The sequence below is a fragment of the Strigops habroptila genome, chromosome 6 (assembly GCF_004027225.2).
Source record: "Strigops habroptila isolate Jane chromosome 6, bStrHab1.2.pri, whole genome shotgun sequence".
NCBI classification, from domain to species: Eukaryota; Metazoa; Chordata; class Aves; order Psittaciformes; family Psittacidae; genus Strigops; species Strigops habroptila.
In genome coordinates this window covers 40,255,435-40,276,617 of record NC_044282.2, presented here as the reverse complement: position 1 = coordinate 40,276,617, position 21,183 = coordinate 40,255,435, and the positions used below count along the sequence as shown (strand labels likewise).

Below are 21,183 nucleotides of genomic sequence, written 5' to 3'. Positions count from 1 at the left end.
GAGAAAGAGCAGCAAAATACATTTGTTTGTATTTTAATCTTACCTTTTTTATAAGCTTCATCTACGTGAAAGTAACGGTAATAACAATAATGTACTTTTTAGACTTATGTTGAAAAGTCAGGCATAATAATAAAGCTTCACAAGTCAAAACACAAAGAAAAAAAAGACAAAAGACATTACATTTGAAGTAAACAGCAGACTGCCTTATAAGAATTTCTTCAATAGCCTGTCTTACTTCCACTTTCTGTAATTAAATGTGGTGTCTGACAGCATGTGCTCTGAGAGTGTAAGCAGAGATCACACACCTCCCAGAAGTAACTTATAAATAATGAAATCATCACCCATTCAAACACCAAAGAGATGGATCAACTTTTTCTGCTACACCTTGCATAAAAAGTTCCTTTTGAGTGCCACACCACCAATGTACAATATTCAAAGCAGAAAATTGTCATGCCTCTTTTGTTCCAGTGAGCATACAAAAACACTCACTTTGCATTAAACAGTGCACTGCAGAAACACAGAGACCAAATCATATCCCCTAGACATGAGCCTTCAAGACATTCATTCTCTCTGTATTTGCAGAATAGCACACAATGAGGCAAACACAGCCCAGGTTTCACTTCATTGAGTTCAGTGTTATTACATGAAGAATTAATTTATTCAAATACATTTTAGTCATTATACAAGCACTTCTAATGAGTTGTAAGTGAACACTGGCTTACCGTCTAGCTTTTTTGGGGCTAAGGGACTCTGTTTTCCAAAATATAAAATTATCTTCTCATTTTTCTTGTTTCAAGACTGGCCTGATTAATGGAGAAAGAGCTCACAGGATACTACTCAGATTGTCAGTTGTTTAGGGAAAGTGATGATCAGAAAAATAACAGCCTCATAGTCCTTGATTTTACCCTTACACTATATATGGGGGAAAGAGGTGCAGAGGGACTGAAGAGATGTCATTCCAGAATGCACTAAACATGCAGTGAAGGGAAGAAGATGTTGTGATCTCCATCTTCTTGAGAAGCTGGGAATTACAGCAGTTTTTAACCCCTGCTGTGCTATACTACAGGACTGGAAAGAGGCAGTCACCACGACACAGTGTGGCAAGGAGGGTGAGGAATTAGAGCTGTGATGTTAACTGAGGGGAGGAAAAAAAATCATAAAATATAAACTTAGATCCAGAAAATGCTAAGATACCTTTACTGTCCCCATTACTGAATTGATAAAGTCTATATGGCACTGTTCTGCCTGGATTTCCTAACTTGCCTTGCATCTTTGAATTTTAAATATCCTGATATGTAGAATGTGGGTGGTTTTCTACAAACCCAAATTTTTCAGACATTACACCACCACATTTTGCTTTCTACACCCTCAGTATTACCGGTGGAGTTCTAATTCAGCGACAACTGAAAGCATAATAACTATTTTATGACCATGGCTTCCCAATACCTCTCCGATTTGTATATTTAATAAGACTCCAGAAGTTATATGCAGTCACTAAAGATAATGGTATAAACAACTTACAGACAGAATTTTTATGGTTACTGTCTTTGCTGGGCAACATCTTGACTCCTCTTGATTTCAGTTCAATTGCTTTTTTCACTGAGAAAACAATGAAACAAAAAAGAAGATAATTCATTATTAAAACTTATAAAAAGGACATTCAGCAGCCAAATCATACATGACAGTAATACAAAGATAAATAGGAATCCCGCAGACTGATTGAAATAACTACAGTTTCTGTGATAATCCAAATACATTTTTACAAAAATAATTTGATTCTCTATTGGACTTCTGCTGCTTTTGCAGCCTCAGAATGAAGCAGGCATCTCTTAAGTGTTGAAACTGAGCAAGTACTGCAGAAACTACTTTTTTTTTTTTTTTTTTTTTTGTGCTAGGTATGTTGCAAGTGCAGACATTTATGTCTAAACCTGAAAAACAAGTGTTCAAATGATGAAAGATGATTGAAACACAACTGTAGCTGCATGGGATGAAATGGATTTGATGGCAGTGTGTGTGTTTTCCTTTCTTTTAAGACAGGAAAACACCATATGGAGACTTCGATGCAGACAGTGAGGCTAATATCCCCAGGGGCTTCTAGAAGGGTAAACCTCATGAATATGGTTTTCTTAGGGTTGTCTTCCAGACTTAAGTACTAAAATTTCCATCAAGTGCCACCTTATGTTCTGTTTTCTTAGGTTGCATAACCAGTCTGTTGAAATTACTCTGTATTTAATGGGAAAAGAACAGCACAACTCATGTAATGAATACTTGTGATGCTGCCTGGAGTTGTGGTCCCTCCACCAGCATGAATTTCACAAATTATTAGTATCTGTGTTGCATTTGAAACATGCAAGAGTTTTTTAAGGATTAAAAATCCACACTGCTTACATTCACAGATGAGTGGTAAACCCATGGAGTTAATACAGAGGACAGAAAGAAGAACCACGCTCTCCTCCTTCTCTGCTGGAACTGGAGTTGTTTAGTCTGAAGAAGAGAAGGCTCAGAGGGGACCTTATTGCTCTCTACGACTACCTGAAAAGAGGTCGTAGTGAGGTGGGGGTCTGCCTCTTTTCCCAAGCAAGAAGTGACAGGACAAGAGGTAGTGTCCTCAAGTTGCACCAAAGGAAGTTCAGTTTGGATATTAGGAAAAATTTATTCACAGAGAGGGTGCTCAGGTTTTGGAATGGGTGGCTCAGGGAAGTAGTGCAATCACCATCCCTGGAAGCGTTCAAAAACCATGTAGATGTGGCTCTCAGTGATATGGTTTAGTGGTGGTCTGGGCAGTCCTGGGGTAATGGTTAGACTTGATGATCTTTTCCAACCTAGATTATTCTATGATTCTATGATTGTCCTGTGACCCTACTTTAGGGTGAAAGTGGCAATCATGACTCAAATTCCTTGTGGGAGTTCACTCTTGAATGTATTGGATAGACATACTTGAATCATGCTTCTTGGGAATGGAGAAAAATGATACCCATCAGCTTTACGTGAAATACAGAGGACATAAATTGAAGTAAGAGAGGTTCTGACTTGATATATGAAAAATTTTTTTACGATTAAAACATTCAAGCTTCAAAACAGGTTCTGCAGTTTCCATCCTTGGAGTTTTTTCACATGTCAAGAAAAAAGCATTCTGTATCTCTCTGCAAGAATATTAGATAGGGGATTCACAATACTTAAGATCAGTCATCTAAAATGTATGTTTTATGAAGAGAAATAGCTACCTCAAGGGGGCAATTTATCCCCTTCTAAAACAGGCACAATGAATCATCTTCTAGAGGTGCCTTTTCCTCTCCATAACATATAACAGAAGCATATACTGCTCGCTCAAGCTAGATCCCTACATTTTAGACAGTAACATCAAGGTGATGTAAGCTTTTATGTCTGGAGACAGCCAGATGTAGGTATCCATGAGACATACGGATCCACGAATGGGATAGTTTGAGAGAGAAATACCAAACTTCTACCTCTATTATACTTGTATATATGAGGTTTTGCATGTGGCCTGCATAGCGTTTTCTTCTATTTTTGAAAAGTATGAAGATAGTCTTTAAAATACAACCTGTTCCACCTTTGAAAGAGAAATAGAGACCACTGAGCACAGTGGTTTGATTCAATCAATTCAACCTCTTCTGTAACATAAAAGAAATACTCTAAATAGCACATTTTATAACCATTTAAATCCCATTTGAATACCTTTTCTGAGATACTTCTTTTCTACTTCCTGATTGCTTTCATTAAAAAAGTTTTCCCGATTTCAAAGATGATTTCCTAATTAATAGCACAAAAAGAGGAATGAGTTTACGTTAATGTCAGCTATGAACAGCACTTTCTAGCTTTTAAGTGATTACTTTTTAAAATTTGCACAGCTTTCTGCTGTCTTCTCTTAAACATTCAGTTAAGCTAACTGAATTAACTCACTTCACCTTTTCTGTTAATCATAACTTCAAGACTCTTTTGGAGATGAGATACCCATTCAGGGACAAGGGCAGGGCTGAGCACTGGAAGTCCAAGACAATCTTATCAGCCTACTTGGAAGGCACTGGTGGTATTTCTTACCTTTTTGCTGTAACTAAATTAAACTCAGCCATGAAAAAAATATACGCCTGGCACTATTTGAAAGGATCATGAAAGTTACAGTAAAATTTTCAAGCTGTAAACCTCCACTGGCAAATGTGGATGTAAGAAGTTTGCAAATCTGCTTCAGGCCATGGCTGGAGACAGGCATGGGGTTAGAGATCCTTTTAGGAACGAACGTTCCTGACTATTCTTACGCTTCCCAAAGTCTACCTTTGTGGGTTGAAGAAAGAGTCCACAACTCATTCAGCAGGTATTTGGTACAAAGGAATGACTCTTCTTCCTGTTGATATTACATTAGCATACTGTGACCTGTACTATGATATCTTTAGACATTGTTATAATCATAGTAAATATACCTCTATTGTACACTGAAGATTAATTTCTTTTGGAAGTTTTTTTTTTCCTGCTCTTGTAAACAAAAAAGCTGTTTGTGGTCTTGATGAGTACTGTCCTTCTGGGCAGAAACGTCGGGACTGCTTACAAAACATGACTATTACAGTTTGAAACTGTCTCACCTGGAGAACTATTGGTGCTGAACCTTCATGCTGCCTTTACACTCCAAGACACATTATGTGCACGCTGTGGTAGTACTAACCTCTCAGCACAGCTTCGCTTCGTGCATTTGCAAGCTGTCAGTCTGCAGAGTCAGATAATCCCCAGTTCCATGTAGTTCCATGGGGATTTCTGTTCTGATTTTTAGATCTTCCTTGAAACATCAGGGTTATAACACTCATTGGTTTATATTCAAATTAAATTCACATAAATATTAGATTTCATTTCAGCTTTTTTAGATTGCTTAATTAGAACAGGAGGCGTATAAGATTTTTCTTATCATTCAGTAAGATCATAGCTTTGTTCTAAGATTTCTAACACATTTTGAGTTATTGGCACCTCACTGAAATAATATGGTTATGGTTGTCAGATTCTAATGTCAGTTATACTTGTGTATATCTGGTGGAATAGATATTTTCCACAGAATGTTTATATGCCTAGTCCAAATTTATTATGCAAAATTACTGTTAACTAAAATCACCTATGATTTAATGTTTTGTTGTTTGGGGGTTTTTTTAAGCAAATTACTATATTGCATATTGTAAGCATTACAATGTTTTCTTAGCTCAAAGAATACTCATAGAATAATTGATCTTTTCAAATTAATATATTGCAAAGAGTGACCTTAATGATTTTTTTCCCCCCATTTTCAATCAACTATATAATGGCAGATCAGAAATACAGCAAAAAGAGAAGAAAATTATATTTTTCCCTACATACTTTTCAATCAGTCCTTTACTACAATGAGATCTAAAGAACTCAATGAATTTTTATCATTAGAGAGAAGATCTGGAGACGCATTGCTCATGTTCAAAATGAACTGTGATGTCTTATGACTTTAATAATCTATTAATCAGATTATTTTCAGTAGGGGTGAATCACACCCAAATATACATAGTCATCCTTTTCTTCTTTGTCTCAGACAACTGAAAATATAAAAAAATGTTTGTAAAAACCATATATTTCTAGTGTGGATTTTTAGAAATAATGCACCTTAAGTGCACCTTAAAAATGTTAAAACATTTTTTAATTTATTCTTTTTGAAAGTGAAAACAGCCACTGGTACTATCAGCTTTATTTTCTGGAGCCATAAGGCACTTCAGTATACTATGCCTTCTCTACATTCCTCTTGACAGTTCGGAAGGAAAATTTTCTCCATTTCATTCTGACTACGTTTATTTCTACAGGAGAGTAACTCACAAAAGAATTGCTCTACTGCTGTTACTATTATAAAAACATATTATACGCAGCAGTTCATTACACAGGGATGGTTTCCTACAATTCATACAACAACGAACGTTTTAAAATTATTTTTATTTTCCACAGTTTTGTTTTCCAGGATCGTTCTCTGAAACTGCCCTACCAACCTCAGGTATACACCCAATTGCTCAAGAAAATGAAATCTGAAGGCTTACCTTTTTCATGATAGTTTTAAACAGCGTTTTTATCAATTATGTAAGACTAAACAAAAACATGAAGCAGTTAGTTTTTCAAATATTCTCAGCACATGTGTATTTTTAATATATATATTTCACAGGTGCAAACAGCTGTGCAAATTATACTAAAATATACAAAATATGAATCCTGGCAGAATCAGTATCTTTCCAACAGTAAACTCAGTTATTTAAATCTTGATCTTTGATGAATCTTTCATTTTCGTTCTTCATGAGTCCATTTAAGTATATCTGGGGTTTTTGTTTGATTTGAGGAAGAGAAGATAAGACAGTCTTTAAACAAATTCTACATGCACCTTGAAAACAGTGACAAGCTATTTGAAATCTACATAAAGCAATGTCAGAATTCAATGTGTTTATAATTTTTCTCTGACACTGGAAGATGCTTTTGAGTGAGCCACTGATATGGAACAAGAGGAACTTGCAAACTAACCCTTTTTTTTTTTTACATAAACAAGTTCTTCAAGTATAATTTCAAGGGAAGACATAAAATTTTCCGTGAATTTTATTAATATATTATGGACTACTTCTTACTGTGGGTTATTACGTTCTTGTATTCCTCAGAGCAATTACTTCTTATTTGAAGTTATGTTTGAAAATACACTGAGAGAGGCCCTACAGAGCGTTGTCAGCTCTGTGTCCTGTAAGAGGCAGAGTTTCAGTTTTCTCAGAGCATGTTGCCTGCTGGAACTGTAAGAAAAAACTGTCTAATACATTTATCTTTCCTTCTGTCATCAGAAGAAAAAGAAAATACTAAATAAAGGCTAAAAAAACAAAAACAAAAAAAAAAGGGAAAGAAAAAAAAGGTACATGTACTTCCTACTCATCCATAAATTAACAGGTAGCAGGTAGTCTTTGGCATCAAGAATTTGCAGTCTTACTCTGGTTCTAAAATTTTGCTTAGGAGACACACAACAGAAATTGGTAAGAAGAAAAATACGGAAAAGTGAACTGAAAGTGAAGATGATATGAAGCACAATGAATAGTCTACTTGTAGGGAATAACTGAGAAATAAATCAATCTAGAGAGAGTTTTGAGGAGTTATAATAAACTTTAAACATAAAAAGAGAACTGCAAAGAGGAAAGATACCTTCTGTGGTTCCACTAGGGCTAGATGAAGAACTTACAGTCTTGATCTGTAGCAAGGGAAACTTTGGTTACACAAGAAGAAAGTTTTTTAACAGTAAGAGTGATGAAGCCCTGTGGAATTTTAGCCATTTTAAGTTTTAAACGACATGTTGAATTAAGGTCTGAAAACTACAGTCAAATGTATTTGGCTCCTCTATGATACAGAGTTAGATTACCAAGATCCTTTTTAAACCTATTTTTTATTATTTCGTAATAGTAACCCATAACTAGAAGTCATTTGGCTGAGAAACAGTAAGTGGCTATGACCTTGGTGGGTTTTTCTAGGATTGCTAGCATATGAAATTAATTAATTACACCTACGTTTAACTGCATGTGTGCAAAGAGGTAAATGGTGCACAGTACACAAGTCATGTTAAAGCCAGTTAAGACACCAGAATAGAAGCATGCCTCAGTTAATGCAGTGTTATGATTGATCTAATTTATCCTCTTCTAGATCTAATACAGTTAGGCCTTGAGAATACCCTTATGTGACTCCAACAATTGCTGTTCTTTGTAAAAGTCCTCGTGTACCTCTTGGATGACATTAACATCTTTTTCTTGCCAGTTTTTCTTTCTGCATAAAATAACCTGCAAGGCCTCTATACCGGCTACCACTCAAAGCTAAAATATTCTGACATCATCTGCTAGTACTTCCTCAAGCTGCTTCTGGTGCTGCTCTGCTGAGTTCAGCTCTTGGCTGCCTTTCACTGCAAATTTTTCCCAAGTACAGATATATGAAGGTGAAGAGGGACAGCATATTGGCCAGTACCTGGTGATCACATGCAGGGCCTCCCAGGTCTAGCCTTAAGACCAGTGTCACTTTAAGGAATGCATTTGAATGGTTCTGTCTTTTTGCTAACGTACAGGAAAAAAAATATTTTTAGTATTTTGTACATTGAGGGGGAGTAGAAGAGAAATATAACACTTTATAACACTTAGCTTTAGATATTTGGCAGAGTTCAGTAAGAAACAGTCATGTCATCTACCTGGACTTGTGCAAAGCATTCGACACTGTCCCACATGACATCCTTGTCTCTAAATTGGAGAGACATCAATTTGATAGATGGACCACTCGGTGGATAAAAAACTGGCTCGATGGCCGCACGCAAAGAGTTGTGGTAAATGGCTCCATGTCCAGTTGGAAACCTGTAACGAGTGGTGTCCCTCAGGGATCGGTGTTGGGACCGGTCCTGTTCAACATCTTTGTCGGTGACATGGACAGTGGGATTGAGTGCGCCCTCAGCAAGTTTGCCGATGACACCAAGCTGTGTGGTTCGGTTGATACGCTGGAGGGAAGGGATGCCATCCAGAGGGACCGTGACACACTTGTGAGGTGGGCCGATGCCAACCTTATGAAGTTTAACCAAGCCAAGTGCAAGGTCCTACACCTGGGTCGGGGCAACCCCAGGCAGTGCTACAGGCTGGGCAGAGAAGAGATTCAGAGCAGCCCTGCAGAAAAGGACTTGGGGGTGTTGGTTGACGAGAAGCTTAACATGAGCCGGCAGTGTGCGCTTGCAGCCCAGAAAGCCAACCGTATCCTGGGCTGCATCAAAAGAAGCGTGACCAGCAGGTCGAAGGAGGTGATCCTGCCCCTCTACTCTGCTCTTGTGAGACCCCACTTGGAGTACTGCGTACAGTTCTGGTGTCCTCAACATAAAAAGGACATGGAGCTGTTGGAGCAAGTCCAGAGGAGGGCCACAAGGATGATAAGAGGGCTGGAGCACCTCCCGTATGAAGACAGGCTGAGCGAGTTGGGGCTGTTCAGCCTGGAGAAGAGAAGGCTGCGTGGTGACCTCATAGCAGCCTTCCAGTATCTGAAGGGGGCCTATAAGGATGCTGGGGAGGGACTCTTCCTTAGGGACTGTAGTGGTAGGACAAGGGGTAATGGGTTCAAACTTAAACAGAGGAAGTTTAGATTAGATATAAGGAAGAAGTTCTTTACAGTGAGGGTGGTGAAGCACTGGAATGGGTTGCCCAGGGAGGTTGTGGATGCTCCATCCCTGGCGGTGTTCAAGGCCAGGTTGGACAGAGCCTTGAGCCACATGGTTTAGGGCAAGGTGTCCCTGCCCATGGCAGGGGGGTTGGAACTAGATGATCTTAAGGTCCTTTCCAACCCTTACGATTCTATGATTCTATGATTCTATGTATTTGCAATAGTATTCACAGGATTATTTCATTATTGAAGGGAATTAGCAAATTTATCTCACTGCAGAATTCATCAATTTCTTTTTGCTTTAGTTTGATTGCTTTGATTTTCTTCAAGTTGAGTACTCCTTTTTTGAAACAAAGTATTTTCTTAATTCAGATTGCAGAGTCCAATTGAGTGCCCTGTTTGCTTTGCCCTAGTGCCTCAGTCTTTCTGTGTTCTCCTCCAAAGACGCAACTGCAGGAATACTACCATTTTTTGTCCCTGGAAGAAATGATCTACAATTCCACATTTGGAAACATCAGTATTTTCTCCAGATTCTGCTTACAGATCAAACCTTTATTTCTTATTACTCAAGCCATGTGGGACCAGTAAATAGATCATTAGCTATCTCTAGGTTTTCTTCTGCTTCACTATGGTCTGTTGTACCATGAATTCTTTCTAAAAGTTTAGTATTTATGAGAATAAGAAAAACCAACCATTCTCAATCTTGCCATTCACTTTATTTTATGAAGGGAATTTTATAATGAATTCTTTGCGAAAACAAGGCCTCTGGCTCAATAACCCAGGAGAATACTTACAAGCTTTGCTTCCCAGCTACTCACTCTAGTTTAAACTGACTCACTGAAATAATCCAATCTTCTGCTGCTTCTTGTATTCCCTGCCTGAAGATTATTCAGTCTAATACAACATCCCAGTGTTTCTCTCACTAACAGCCTTCAAAATCTTCCTTACAAATCAGTATTAAAACTCCAGAAAGCTTCACAGCGGGCATAGATGTTTCTACTGTATGGCTACCTGTAAAAGCTATAAGCTTATGATCAGCTGGCTTTCATGCTCCATCAATCCAGCAAAGCAGTGCCTGTCACTATCAGACCTTCCACCTGCTCCCTGTGCTGGAAATCTCTGCATGCAGTACTAGTGAACAAATGGTACAGCCCCAAGATAAATTAGTGTCACAATAGATTTTTACACAAATCTTTCTCATTCCCTGTGTATAAGCTGACACAGGATCTGCAAGTTTAAAAAGAAGCACAGCCATTTGTTTTCCATTAACCTTCTCTATGTCACTTAGCTGGCCCCTTGCCCTGATGGATTGCCTTAGCTCCTTTGTGCTATCAATATATGGTATATCATAATAAAACAGGTTCAGCAGGCATCAAGTCTTCAATGCCTGCAAATGTCCTCCACAGTTCTGGAAATAGTATCAACACAGTCTGTACTATAAATATAACTATCACAGAGCACACTAAGTGGTAGTATGTAGGGATTGTCTCTACAAGAAAAATCATAAAATGAGATCCACTTAATTCCTGGTCTGAACATCAGTTCAAATACAGTCTTTCAACTGTAGTGTCAAAAGCTGATTTATGGTTCCTCTCCATCAACATCTCCATAGTGCCACTCAGTGGGATGATCAAAATGTTCATCAGAAAATCCTATTCTCAAGTCAGTATTGTGACTGTCTTTTCAGGTTTTGTAGAAAAATTAAATGTGTTGTTTGGACTGAAAACATCTCTAAAACACAACTCTTACACTGATCATTTGACTGCTATCCATCACACAGCTGAACTTGAATGAACTCTTCTCTTTCATCGTAGATAATGAAGAAACTGCAAGTGTGGTAAAACTGACAGCCTGCTATTTGATGTCTCTAATTTCTTCCCATGTAAAAAACTGACCATGTGAATGCTTTCAATCTGTGCCAAATATAAATAAGAAGTTTAACTGATATTGTGATTGCACATAGGTTATATATGTTTCCTTGAAACCTGCATACCTTCATCACTCCGTATAACCTGCTACCTCCATCACTTGGGCATACTCTCTTATTTTAAATTCTTATGTCCAAATTCTGCTGTTCCCTCTATATTGCTAGAAGTTCTATTAGAAATCAGTGAAACCTACAGTTTTGTCAACGTTTTCCAAATGGAAATTTTGTATTGGAAAATACGAAGTTCACTAATGGTGCATCGGTGTCATAACAGAATAGCATAGAAAGCAACTGGTTTAGAAGTTAGGCAGCCTTGGGACAGTGATGCCTTCAAACAAGGACTGTCGAAGACCTGCATTGAAGGAGTGTAACACAATTCTTGACAAAGAGTAGCTACCAAGTCTGAGAGAATGTTCTTACTTTCAAAGTATTTCAATTTCATCTTTTATTTTGCAGAGAGGGTAACACAATGCCAAACAATAGTCAATGAATTAATGGCTGTTACAAGATGACCATCTGCTTAGTGCTGACATCATGAAGGAGCTATGCCTAAACCTTCTTAGCAACACAGAAACTTTACTAGACACTCAAGAAAGAAGTATTACCTGTAGCAACTTGGCCAAAAATAAGTACAAGCTTCCACTTTTACTGAGCTCTTTCTTGTTTCTTCTGAAAATGCCAAAAAAATCAAGGTTTCATAACAATATGCTCCTTTATGGTGGCTTAGTAGTAACACTTTTTAATAGAATGACCTTGTGTTAAGGAAAATCTGTACGTAATCTGAGTCTTTGTCAAACGTCACTCTCTAGGCACTGAGAAATTCTACCTAAACTTTGTACTAAGTCTTGAGAACAGAGCTTTATCCTAGGGTCCAATTCTTCTAATACTCTTGGTTAAGTGTAGTTCTTTTAGGTACATGTATTTTCCTTTTGTCATTCTAAGTCAACTTCTGGGCTTTGCTTCAAATTTTGAGAAAAAAGAAACATTGTGTGACATCAAAACAAACAGGATGGCCAACCTCAGGAATGCATGTTGCTTTTATGAGATGGCACTTCTATCACTAAATCCAAAGATTATTTCTAATGTGAAAAACTGAAAAAGGAAAAGTTTCAAATCTCTAAAAATGGGAGGAACAGATACAGTTTTATCTTAAGCATCTGCTGAACTCAATATATAAGCCAAATTAATTATGAATGTTAAAGAGACATCACAGGAGCAGCTATTTTAAGCAGCTGGCTCTTAGAGGATGTACATGTCACATTCATAAGGAAACAGTCCGAATGCTTTCTCATGCTCTTCTCTTATAACAAGGTATAGACTATCACTAAGCTAATAAATGTTATCTTCTACTTTTAGTACAGGGACAAAAGTGTACATGCAAAAAAAATCTAAGATTTTTCCAGAAAGAATAAATATATATTCAATGCACTGGAAGATAAGATGTCAAATGTTTATTTGCTTATCATAGTTTTTATTGTATTAATCTCCTTTTTGATCAAACAACCTAAATTTAGAAATGAGAAAACACAGGCCAGTGCTTAATGCTGTTGGGTATTTTATATTCTCAGGTGCCAATGTAAAATTGTCCTGATTTGGGCTGGGATAGAGTTAATTTGCTTCCTAGTAGTTGGTGTTTTGGCTTTAGCCTGAGAACAAGGCTCGTAACATAGCAATGTTTTACTTTTTGCTAAGTAATGCTTACCCAATCAAGGACTTTTCAGTCTCATGCTCTGCCAGTGAGGAGGGGCACAAGAAGGCAGAAGGGAGCAGAGACAGGACACCTGACCCAAACTAGCCAAAGGGGTATTCCAAACCACAGCACGTCATGCCCAGTATATAAACTGGGGGGAGTCACCCGGAAGGCCCAGATCACTGCTCGGGTCAGGCTGGGTATGGGTCAGCGGGTGGTGAGTGATTTCATTGTGCATCACTGCTGTTGTCGGGGGGTTTTTTTTCTTTTTTTTTTTTTTTCTTTCCCCTTTTAGTTTTATATTTTTTCTGTTATTTCCCTTATTATTATTATTACTAGTATTATATTGTATTTTAGTTATTAAACTGTTCTTATCTCAACCAGTGTGGTTTACATTCTTTCAATTCTCTTCCCCATCCAACCTGGGGTAGTGAGTGAACGGCTATGTGCTTAGTTACTGGCTGGGTTTAAACCACGACAAAAATACATTAAGACAAAGATACATTAAGGGACTCAAGTTTTAAGAGTCTGAAAGTTTTAAGAGAGACTGAAAATCAGACTGGGAAAGGATGGTTTAAGTTAATTTCCAAAACAGGAGCTATTCCCAATCAACAGTTACATATGAAGTTAGAATATTATTTTTAATAGTTCATAAACAAACATTCTCCGAGAACTTACCACATTATAGACTTGTGTAGATTTTACTACATAGCTGAGAAAGTGTCCTTGAAATGTAAATCAATTATGCCAAACAAAAACTCTCGGAAAATTGCTTCACACACTCTTACCCAAATCTAAACAATTCAAAATAAAAGACTCTTAAAATAAATGACTTGACAATACTACAATGGCTGTATAACAGGATGTGGGGTAATCTGCAATTACAGTATCAAAGTTAGGAAAAACAAACAATGTGAAAGAACAAAAAACAAGGGAAAAAAAAAGATAAATGAACAAGCAAAGCCTACCTAAGCAGCCATGACAGGAGTACAAATATAGTTAAGAACAATGATTTATGCCCCTAATGTATGTCACGTAGTTTAACATGACTTAGCTAATTAATTTCCTAAGAGTTAGCTGTAGGAAAAAAATAAACACATGGGAAAAAAGTTAAATGTAGTTTTAGTAGTGCAGTGTTAGTTCAATATCTTAAGATAGCTAAAATCAAGTAAGTGGTCACTGGACATTTCAAATAAAACAATAAAAACGCAGTAGCTGGTGAAAATTACTTCCAATGAGAGATTTAAAGAGCTCAACCTCATTAGTTTATCTAGGAGACTGGGAGATGACTTGGTGCTTCAAAAGGGGAATTTTAAGATTAACAAAAGGCTTTTTACTCTGTTAAGGGAAAACGTAATGTCACTACTGGACACAGAAAGATCAAACAAGACAAATATAATTGAGAAGACAGGAGTACATAATTTAACAGTGGTCATGCTAACCATAGAAGAGAATGGTCAAGAGAGATGATAGATTATCTGCTTGTTGCTTTTTCCATATCAAGACTGGATTAGTTTCTAAAAAATAAAATTTAATAAAATACAAATTATTGTCTCAGTATTCTTTAATGGTAAATTCTATTCAGCATCACTTAAGAGCTAGAAAATAGCAGCTGCTTCTGTTTTTTTAATTTTATCAATTGATGTTAGTAATTTTCTTTTCTAAATTTACCGTGACAATTGTAATTGAAACCCCTGATTGAACGTACTGTGCATCAAGGAAACAGCACACATTCTTTTCACTTTTTTCAAAGACCATTTCTAAAGTTTTACAGAATGTGTAGGAAGAACAGATCTGCATTTATATATAGACTCACTGAATTACAAAAATTCATTGAAAGAGCTACTTTACGTAGCAGTTGATTTTGCATTGTCACATTTCCATTAGTACACATTTATTTCAGCAGCCTCTATCATACTCATTGTTTGACTTCAGTATTGTCTGTTTGTTAAATCTTGAATAATTCAACATAGTCAAACACAGCAGATAGGTAACTTTTGGTACATAATGATCAATAAACCTAACGCCTCCTTGAACCTCTCTGATAACTTGTTAAAAATAGCATACTTGATTTGAAACACTCTTCAACAGAGGTCTGATTCTTCGTTAAAGTGGAACATACCCATTAATCAAGTTTTGCTTTGGAAGCTTTCTTATTTTATTCTCTTTCTAGGAATTTTGAAATCAACATTTAACTTGAGCAGATTACTTTTAGTTAGTATAGAGGAAGTATTGTGATTTTTTTTCTTTTAAAATGAAAACCAAGTCATTAAAACAAACCTCTTCTATGTTCTGGAAATAAGCAAAAGCTAAACAAGCACAGTGTACATGCTGTAAATATGCAAAAGCAGGGGATTTGTTATCACACCTTTTAAGTCATCCTGTGTACATTAATCAGCTTTGTTGCTGGGAAGCGCTAGGTTTTCATTTCATAGTGATACTGTTAATGATACTTCACCTTCGGGGAATTTATGCATTTATGAAGCACTAGCATAAGACAAATCATATATTCTGCAACTCCCATTGAATATATGCAAAGTGTCTTTGCACATCAGCATAGGTGAGGGCAGAGGGATAAAAAACAAAGAAGTTCACAACTGAGTAATGCAACACCTTTAACCCCATGGCAACACCAGCACAGAACAAGGCAGAATAAGAATTGAGTCCAATTATACCCACTATGGCCAATGCTGCTGACATGGCAGGCATGAAGCAGAGAAGGCCAAGCACGTCATTGCACTGTAATTTGTGCTGGTGGTTTTCAGGGCCATTTAAACCAGGTCTCCTTTTGCCTACAAACTCTGAAAGTATACAAAAAATTCTGCAGGTTCACTGGAAAATACCTATTTTTATTGTTGAAATCAAGATCAAAAATCAAAACAATATAATAAGGGGGTGGGAATTAAAAAAAAAACAAGACACAACAACAACAAAACCACAAAACAAACCCACAAACCTGTCACGCTTTATTCTATACCCATTCATTCTGGCCTAATGGAAGATGGAACAATAAATATGATTTAAGAGGAAATCCAAACACCCACCAACTAGGTATACCTTCTATACTACATTGTTTTAGTTATACATGCAGCTTTACAAGCATTTTAAAAATATATTTAGTTAACGCATTCAAGCATGTAAGTCTAATATACTGCTTTAACTTTTTCATGTTAGTGACCTGGTTTTCTTGACCATGTTAAAAATCAGCGCACTAAATATCACAAAAATGCAAGGTAGAAAGATCTAAATTTAATAACTTTGCTGAACAAATAAATGAACTATGCATAGTTTTACATGTAATTGGTAGTTTCAATATTTTAATAAAATAAATTATAATAATTCTGTTTGTCTGTTCAAAAAGCAAACAAAGAAAAGAAAATTAAATTGGCTGTTTGCTAGTATTGGTTTTGGCTGACTGGAAAAAGCAAGTTACAGCAATAATATATCTATGGTAACACGATAATAAACATGATGTAAATTTGGTATGAGTTGAAAAGAATTATTAAAGAGCATTTTGGGATTGCACAAGGCTGATTATGGAGTATTTAGGGGAATAAATCCGTAATTCCGTATCAGGGAAAGGGATGGATTATGGTGGTTTGGAGAGGAAAGGGTATGCGCTAATACAGGAATAAAGGAATGGGAGGGGCTGGTTGCATGTAAACCAGGGCTGGTCATTATGCTGGACAGATTGCCTGACCAGTGTGATCTGTGCTGTACCCTGGTTAAATTCAATTTCTAATGATTTTCCTGGATGGGGGACTCCATTCTCTGTGCATGTGTGTATATGGGGTCTGAGTGCAGCAACTGGAGTCAGACCATGGGCTGGAGGGCTGTGTGCCCATGGTGTGGCACCTTGAGTGAGTGTGGGCATGCAAGCAAGCATGTGAGAGCTCCCAAAGATCCAGCCAGGTGAGTAGGTGAAGTAGCCTGGGAACTAGTGGGGTGAGAGGGCATGTGTATCTCAGAGGGTGAGACAGCTGGAGGAGGTAGCTACTGAGGGGACAGAAGGTCCCAGCCAACTTCTGGGAGGACCATGTGGCCTGGGGGTTGACTAAGACCCACCTGTGTGTGTGTCTGTGTTGTGCCCACATGTGCTGAGTACCAGCAACTGGAGTGGGTCTGCAGCCTCAGGAGCTCATGTGCCCAGGTGCCAGCAGCTGGGGAGACTGAGACCCAGGAGCTGCTACGGGGAAGACTGTCTCAGCCCAGCTGCTGGGAGGATCCACATTGTGCATGCCTTATTTCCCACTAACAGATCTTCATACCAGAGAGGAGAGACAGATAGGAGAAACAGGCTGAGGCCATGGGTGCTGTCTGTATTTATATGAGTGCTGTGTCTGCCAGTGTTAATCCATGCGGCCAAGTGTGAATAAAGCACGATACATGCATGCTCTGATGTGCATGCCTACAGGGAATACAGCACTGTATTCCAGCATCTGGCTGCATCTGGGTGCAGAATACCCCTATTCAACAGTACGCTGCAGCTTTCGGGGTTTTATCTGCTCAGTATTTTTCTCTTGCTGTGGGTTGGTTGGGGTCTTTTTTGTTTTGTGTTTTGGTTTGGTTTTTGGTTTTTTTGCTCTTTGGGTTTTGCTTTTTTTTGTAACACACTCTATCTAATGACTAGATACAAAAATGAACAGGATTGGCTGTATGTTACTGTTATTAAATAATATTTGGGATTATTATAAGGTAAATCTGATGAACTTCAACAAATGAAACAATTTTCACTCTGTAGGAGCCAAGTGACTTGTTTTGAACTATAGCAGAATTTAGAGTCTCAAAAGATTAAGTAGCAATAGGTACTATTTCATTTTCAATTAGTTCAATGATTGCTACTTTTTGGAAGCAAAATTAAGCCTCAAGATTAAATCTCTCACTTGTAAAGGTAGGCCAAAGTAGAAAAGCAAAAACTGTCAATTTAATCTGCTTCGATCGGTCTTTCAGCCATCTAAAACTGAGTTAAACCTGCTTAGTTCTAGTCTTCATCAGTTTATAACTTAAATTCATTGAGTTTATAATCCCTTATGACATGCCTTTTCTACTATAAAAGCAATTAAATTTAGTGTAACAGAACCACTTCAAAATACAAAAAAAATCAAAAGACGCTTTTATACTAACAAATAACTCTTGTGCAATACACCATGAGGAGAGATCATTACCTGTATTGACTATCAGGACTGAAGAATTCCAGTCTTTCTTAACCTAATTCCCAGTGCAACTACAAGAGATGTGTGAGATCGCAACAAATAGATTGATATTAAAAATATCAAAATATCAAAATATATTTGTGTATTGGGTTTGTGTGGCAAGGTTGTGGTAGCAGGGGGAGCTACAAGGGTAGCTTCTGTGAGAAGCTGCTAGAAGCTTCCCCTGTGTCCAACAGAGCCAATGCCAGCTGGCTCCAAGACTGACCTGCAGCTGGCCAAGGCCAAGCCCATCAGAAAGGGGGGTAGCACCTTTGGGAGCTGGGAGATGTAGAAAACACGCAGCAGCAGCCAGGAGAGAGGAGTGAGAACAGGTGAGAGAAACAGCTCTGCAGACACCCAGGTCAGAGAAGGAGGGGGAGGAGGTGCTCCAGGCACCACAACAGAGATTTTCCTGCAGCATATGGTAAAACTTTACCACACACACAAAAAAAACCCCACTTTTTGAAAGAACCAAGCAAACCATCACAAAAGGACAGCATGGACTGATTTTTAGGGATTGTTGCTTCTAAGCAAGAAACAGAAGAAGAAAACAGTCTAAGGTAATGTAGGAAAGCAGAGTCCAGAATGCCCTAAGGATGTTGCCCAAGATCTAGACTGGATCTGTCAGACTGGTAATGAGTACTTGTCTATTAGAAAAGTGAGTGCTCAGTGGTTACATCAGAAAGTCTATGTCTTCACTTCAATTGTCTCAAAGACAAAATAGTTTAATTACGTATCAATCCCAACTACACTTGGGCATTCTGAAATAGTCTAGTTTCACCTTTCAAAAATAATAGTTTATTAAAAATAAAAATAACATTAAATATTAAATATAATAATTTAAACTATTTGGAATAGTTGCCCCTAAGGAAAATATTTCACAGAGATCTCAGTCATATAGCCTATATCACAGGATTTGCCAGGAGGACAAATATACGAATTGTGCCTGGATACAGTCAGACATGAGAGGCATCCTATCACTGCCAGGTTTTCTGCCAGAAAACCAGGTAATTTATTTCTTGGCATTTTTTACTTTTTGTCATAATAGCCTCAAATAATTATTTTACTCGGGAAAAGCACCTCAGATGGAAATATCTGTCAAAGTTGTTGAATGTTAGCAGAAATAAGCTTCTGAAAACTGAAACAGAGCTCCAGAGGTCCCTTCCAACCTCTGCTATTCTGTGATTTGTGACACTAGTAGTCTTCTCCAGCTGTAAATACAATTGTTACTTCTGCTTAAAATAAAATCCCGATATATTACTTAGTTCTCAAATAAACATGTAATAGAATTATTAATAACGACATGGTTTAACCCCAGCTAGCATCTAAGTACCACACAGCCGCTCACTCACACACACAGACACACATCCCCCCGTGGGATTGGGAGGAGAGTTAGAAGAAAGTAAAACCCATGGGTTGAGATAAGAACAGTTTAATAATTGAAATCAGGTAAAATATAATAATAATATTAAAAGGAAATGAGAGAGAAATAAAACACAAGAAAGACAAGTGATGCACAATACAACTGGTCACCACCTGCTGACCAATGCCTGTCCTGAACCTGAGCAGCCATCAGCCCCTCCGAGCCAACTCTCCCACAGTTTATGCTCCAAGCACGACCAGCCCAACCCGAGCAGCAATCACTCCCTTCCTGGTGACTCCCCCGCCAGCTTATACACTGGGCATGATGTGCTGTGGTATGGAATACCCCTTTGGCTAGTTTGGGTCAGGTGTCCTGTCTCTGCTTCCTCCTGGTTTCTTGTGCCTCTCCTCACTGGCAGAGCATGAGAGAATGGAAAGTCCTTTATCAGGGTAAGTGCTACTTAACAACAACTAAAACATTGGTGTGTTATCAGCATTGTTCTCAGACCGAAGCCAAAACACAGCACTGCATCAGCTACTGGGAAGAAAATTAACTCTATCCCAGCCAAAACCAGGACACTGTGTAATAAAAAAGGAATTAATGATTTTGATAACACTCTGAATTTTCACCCTATATGTATTGAAAAAATGTCTCCTAGGTTTTAACGCATTTAAAGTGTATTTATAATTTCTAAAGTGATACAGGTCCTACAGTGTCAGGAATAAAGGAAGGTCTAAACTCATAAATGATTTCATGGTGTGGGATAAAATGGTTGAAACAGCTTATGTAAGCACAGAAATTAAAAGCACAGATAAATAAATTAAGAAGCTCTTGTATTTTCAATGTAAGTACAGTGTCTTTGATCTTGAGTAACGATTCATTAAGTACAAAAATCGATAAAGATGCCATTCTAAAAAACTGCATTTCACTGAGGATCTAGGTGAATATAAACAGCAATTGACAATAACACTGACGTCCTCTTGTCTTCTTTTGAAGTTGTATCTGTAAATCCATTGCAGGAGCCTGAAATATTGTTTTTGCTATACTAGAGATTAGTTAAATTTCCAAATTATGTATGTAGATTCTGAATAAAAGTTAGATTTTGAGTAATGAAGGAAGACAATGCTTAGATAGGGGCATACCTTTGTGTGAAATTGAATTTCTGCAAGTTGAATTCCAGGCATGTTTTTAAAGCAAAGATCAGAACTGATTGCAAAACAATTTAAAGTGAGCAAGCAAACACATACTTAGAGCAAACTGCAACAGGAAGCACAAGTACCTTTTAAAAAGTAAATCCATAGAGATGCCTGATCTCACAGGGGTAACATCTACTCAGTGTAAGAACAGTAATAGTATGACTCAGCTCTTTACTATATCCCTAATATTTAAACATAAATTTCAAATTTCACCACCACTTTGGTGACGCTTAATGGAAAAGGTCTTTTTTTGCTGCACTTTTATACATTTCCTACCTTGGAACTGAGCATTAAATCCCTTTCGTCGATGGTTGCTGTCAGACGTAAAATGGAGTCGCAACCAGTTCTTACTGCTGATAACAGGAGAAGGTAGATTCATACCAGTCAACCTGGAAAATGGAAAAAGAAAAAAACTGGTATAAATGGTGGAAAATTCATTTACTACTTAAGAGAGAAAAAATAAAAATAAAAAAATAAGCCAAAATATATTGTTGTACTGTTTACAATGTATTTGACAACAGTGATTCACTGTCATCTAATCTCAATTTATTACTGGTTAATTTAGTATTATCCTGGGAGAAATGTCTGCTTGTTTTCCATTACAGCTATCTATTTTGTAGTCAAAACTTCTAGGTCTATTGTGAATTAAGGAAGAAAAGCAGTCTTGT

At 37.5% G+C, this 21,183-nt stretch overlaps 1 protein-coding gene across 4 annotated transcripts in view; it reads right to left on the bottom strand.

Moving 5' to 3' along the window:
• The window catches only part of CSMD1 (CUB and Sushi multiple domains 1), a 1,137,242-nt gene that overhangs the window by 413,268 nt on the left and 702,791 nt on the right, over window positions 1-21,183 (bottom strand). For all 4 annotated transcript variants that reach the window (XM_030490098.1, XM_030490097.1, XM_030490096.1 and 1 more), the window contains exons 6-7: window positions 20,792-20,904; window positions 1,522-1,599 (exon numbers count right to left, since the gene is read on the bottom strand). In XM_030490098.1, the coding sequence (XP_030345958.1) occupies window positions 1,522-1,599; window positions 20,792-20,904 (191 nt within the window). The remainder of the gene's footprint in view (window positions 1-1,521; window positions 1,600-20,791; window positions 20,905-21,183) is intronic.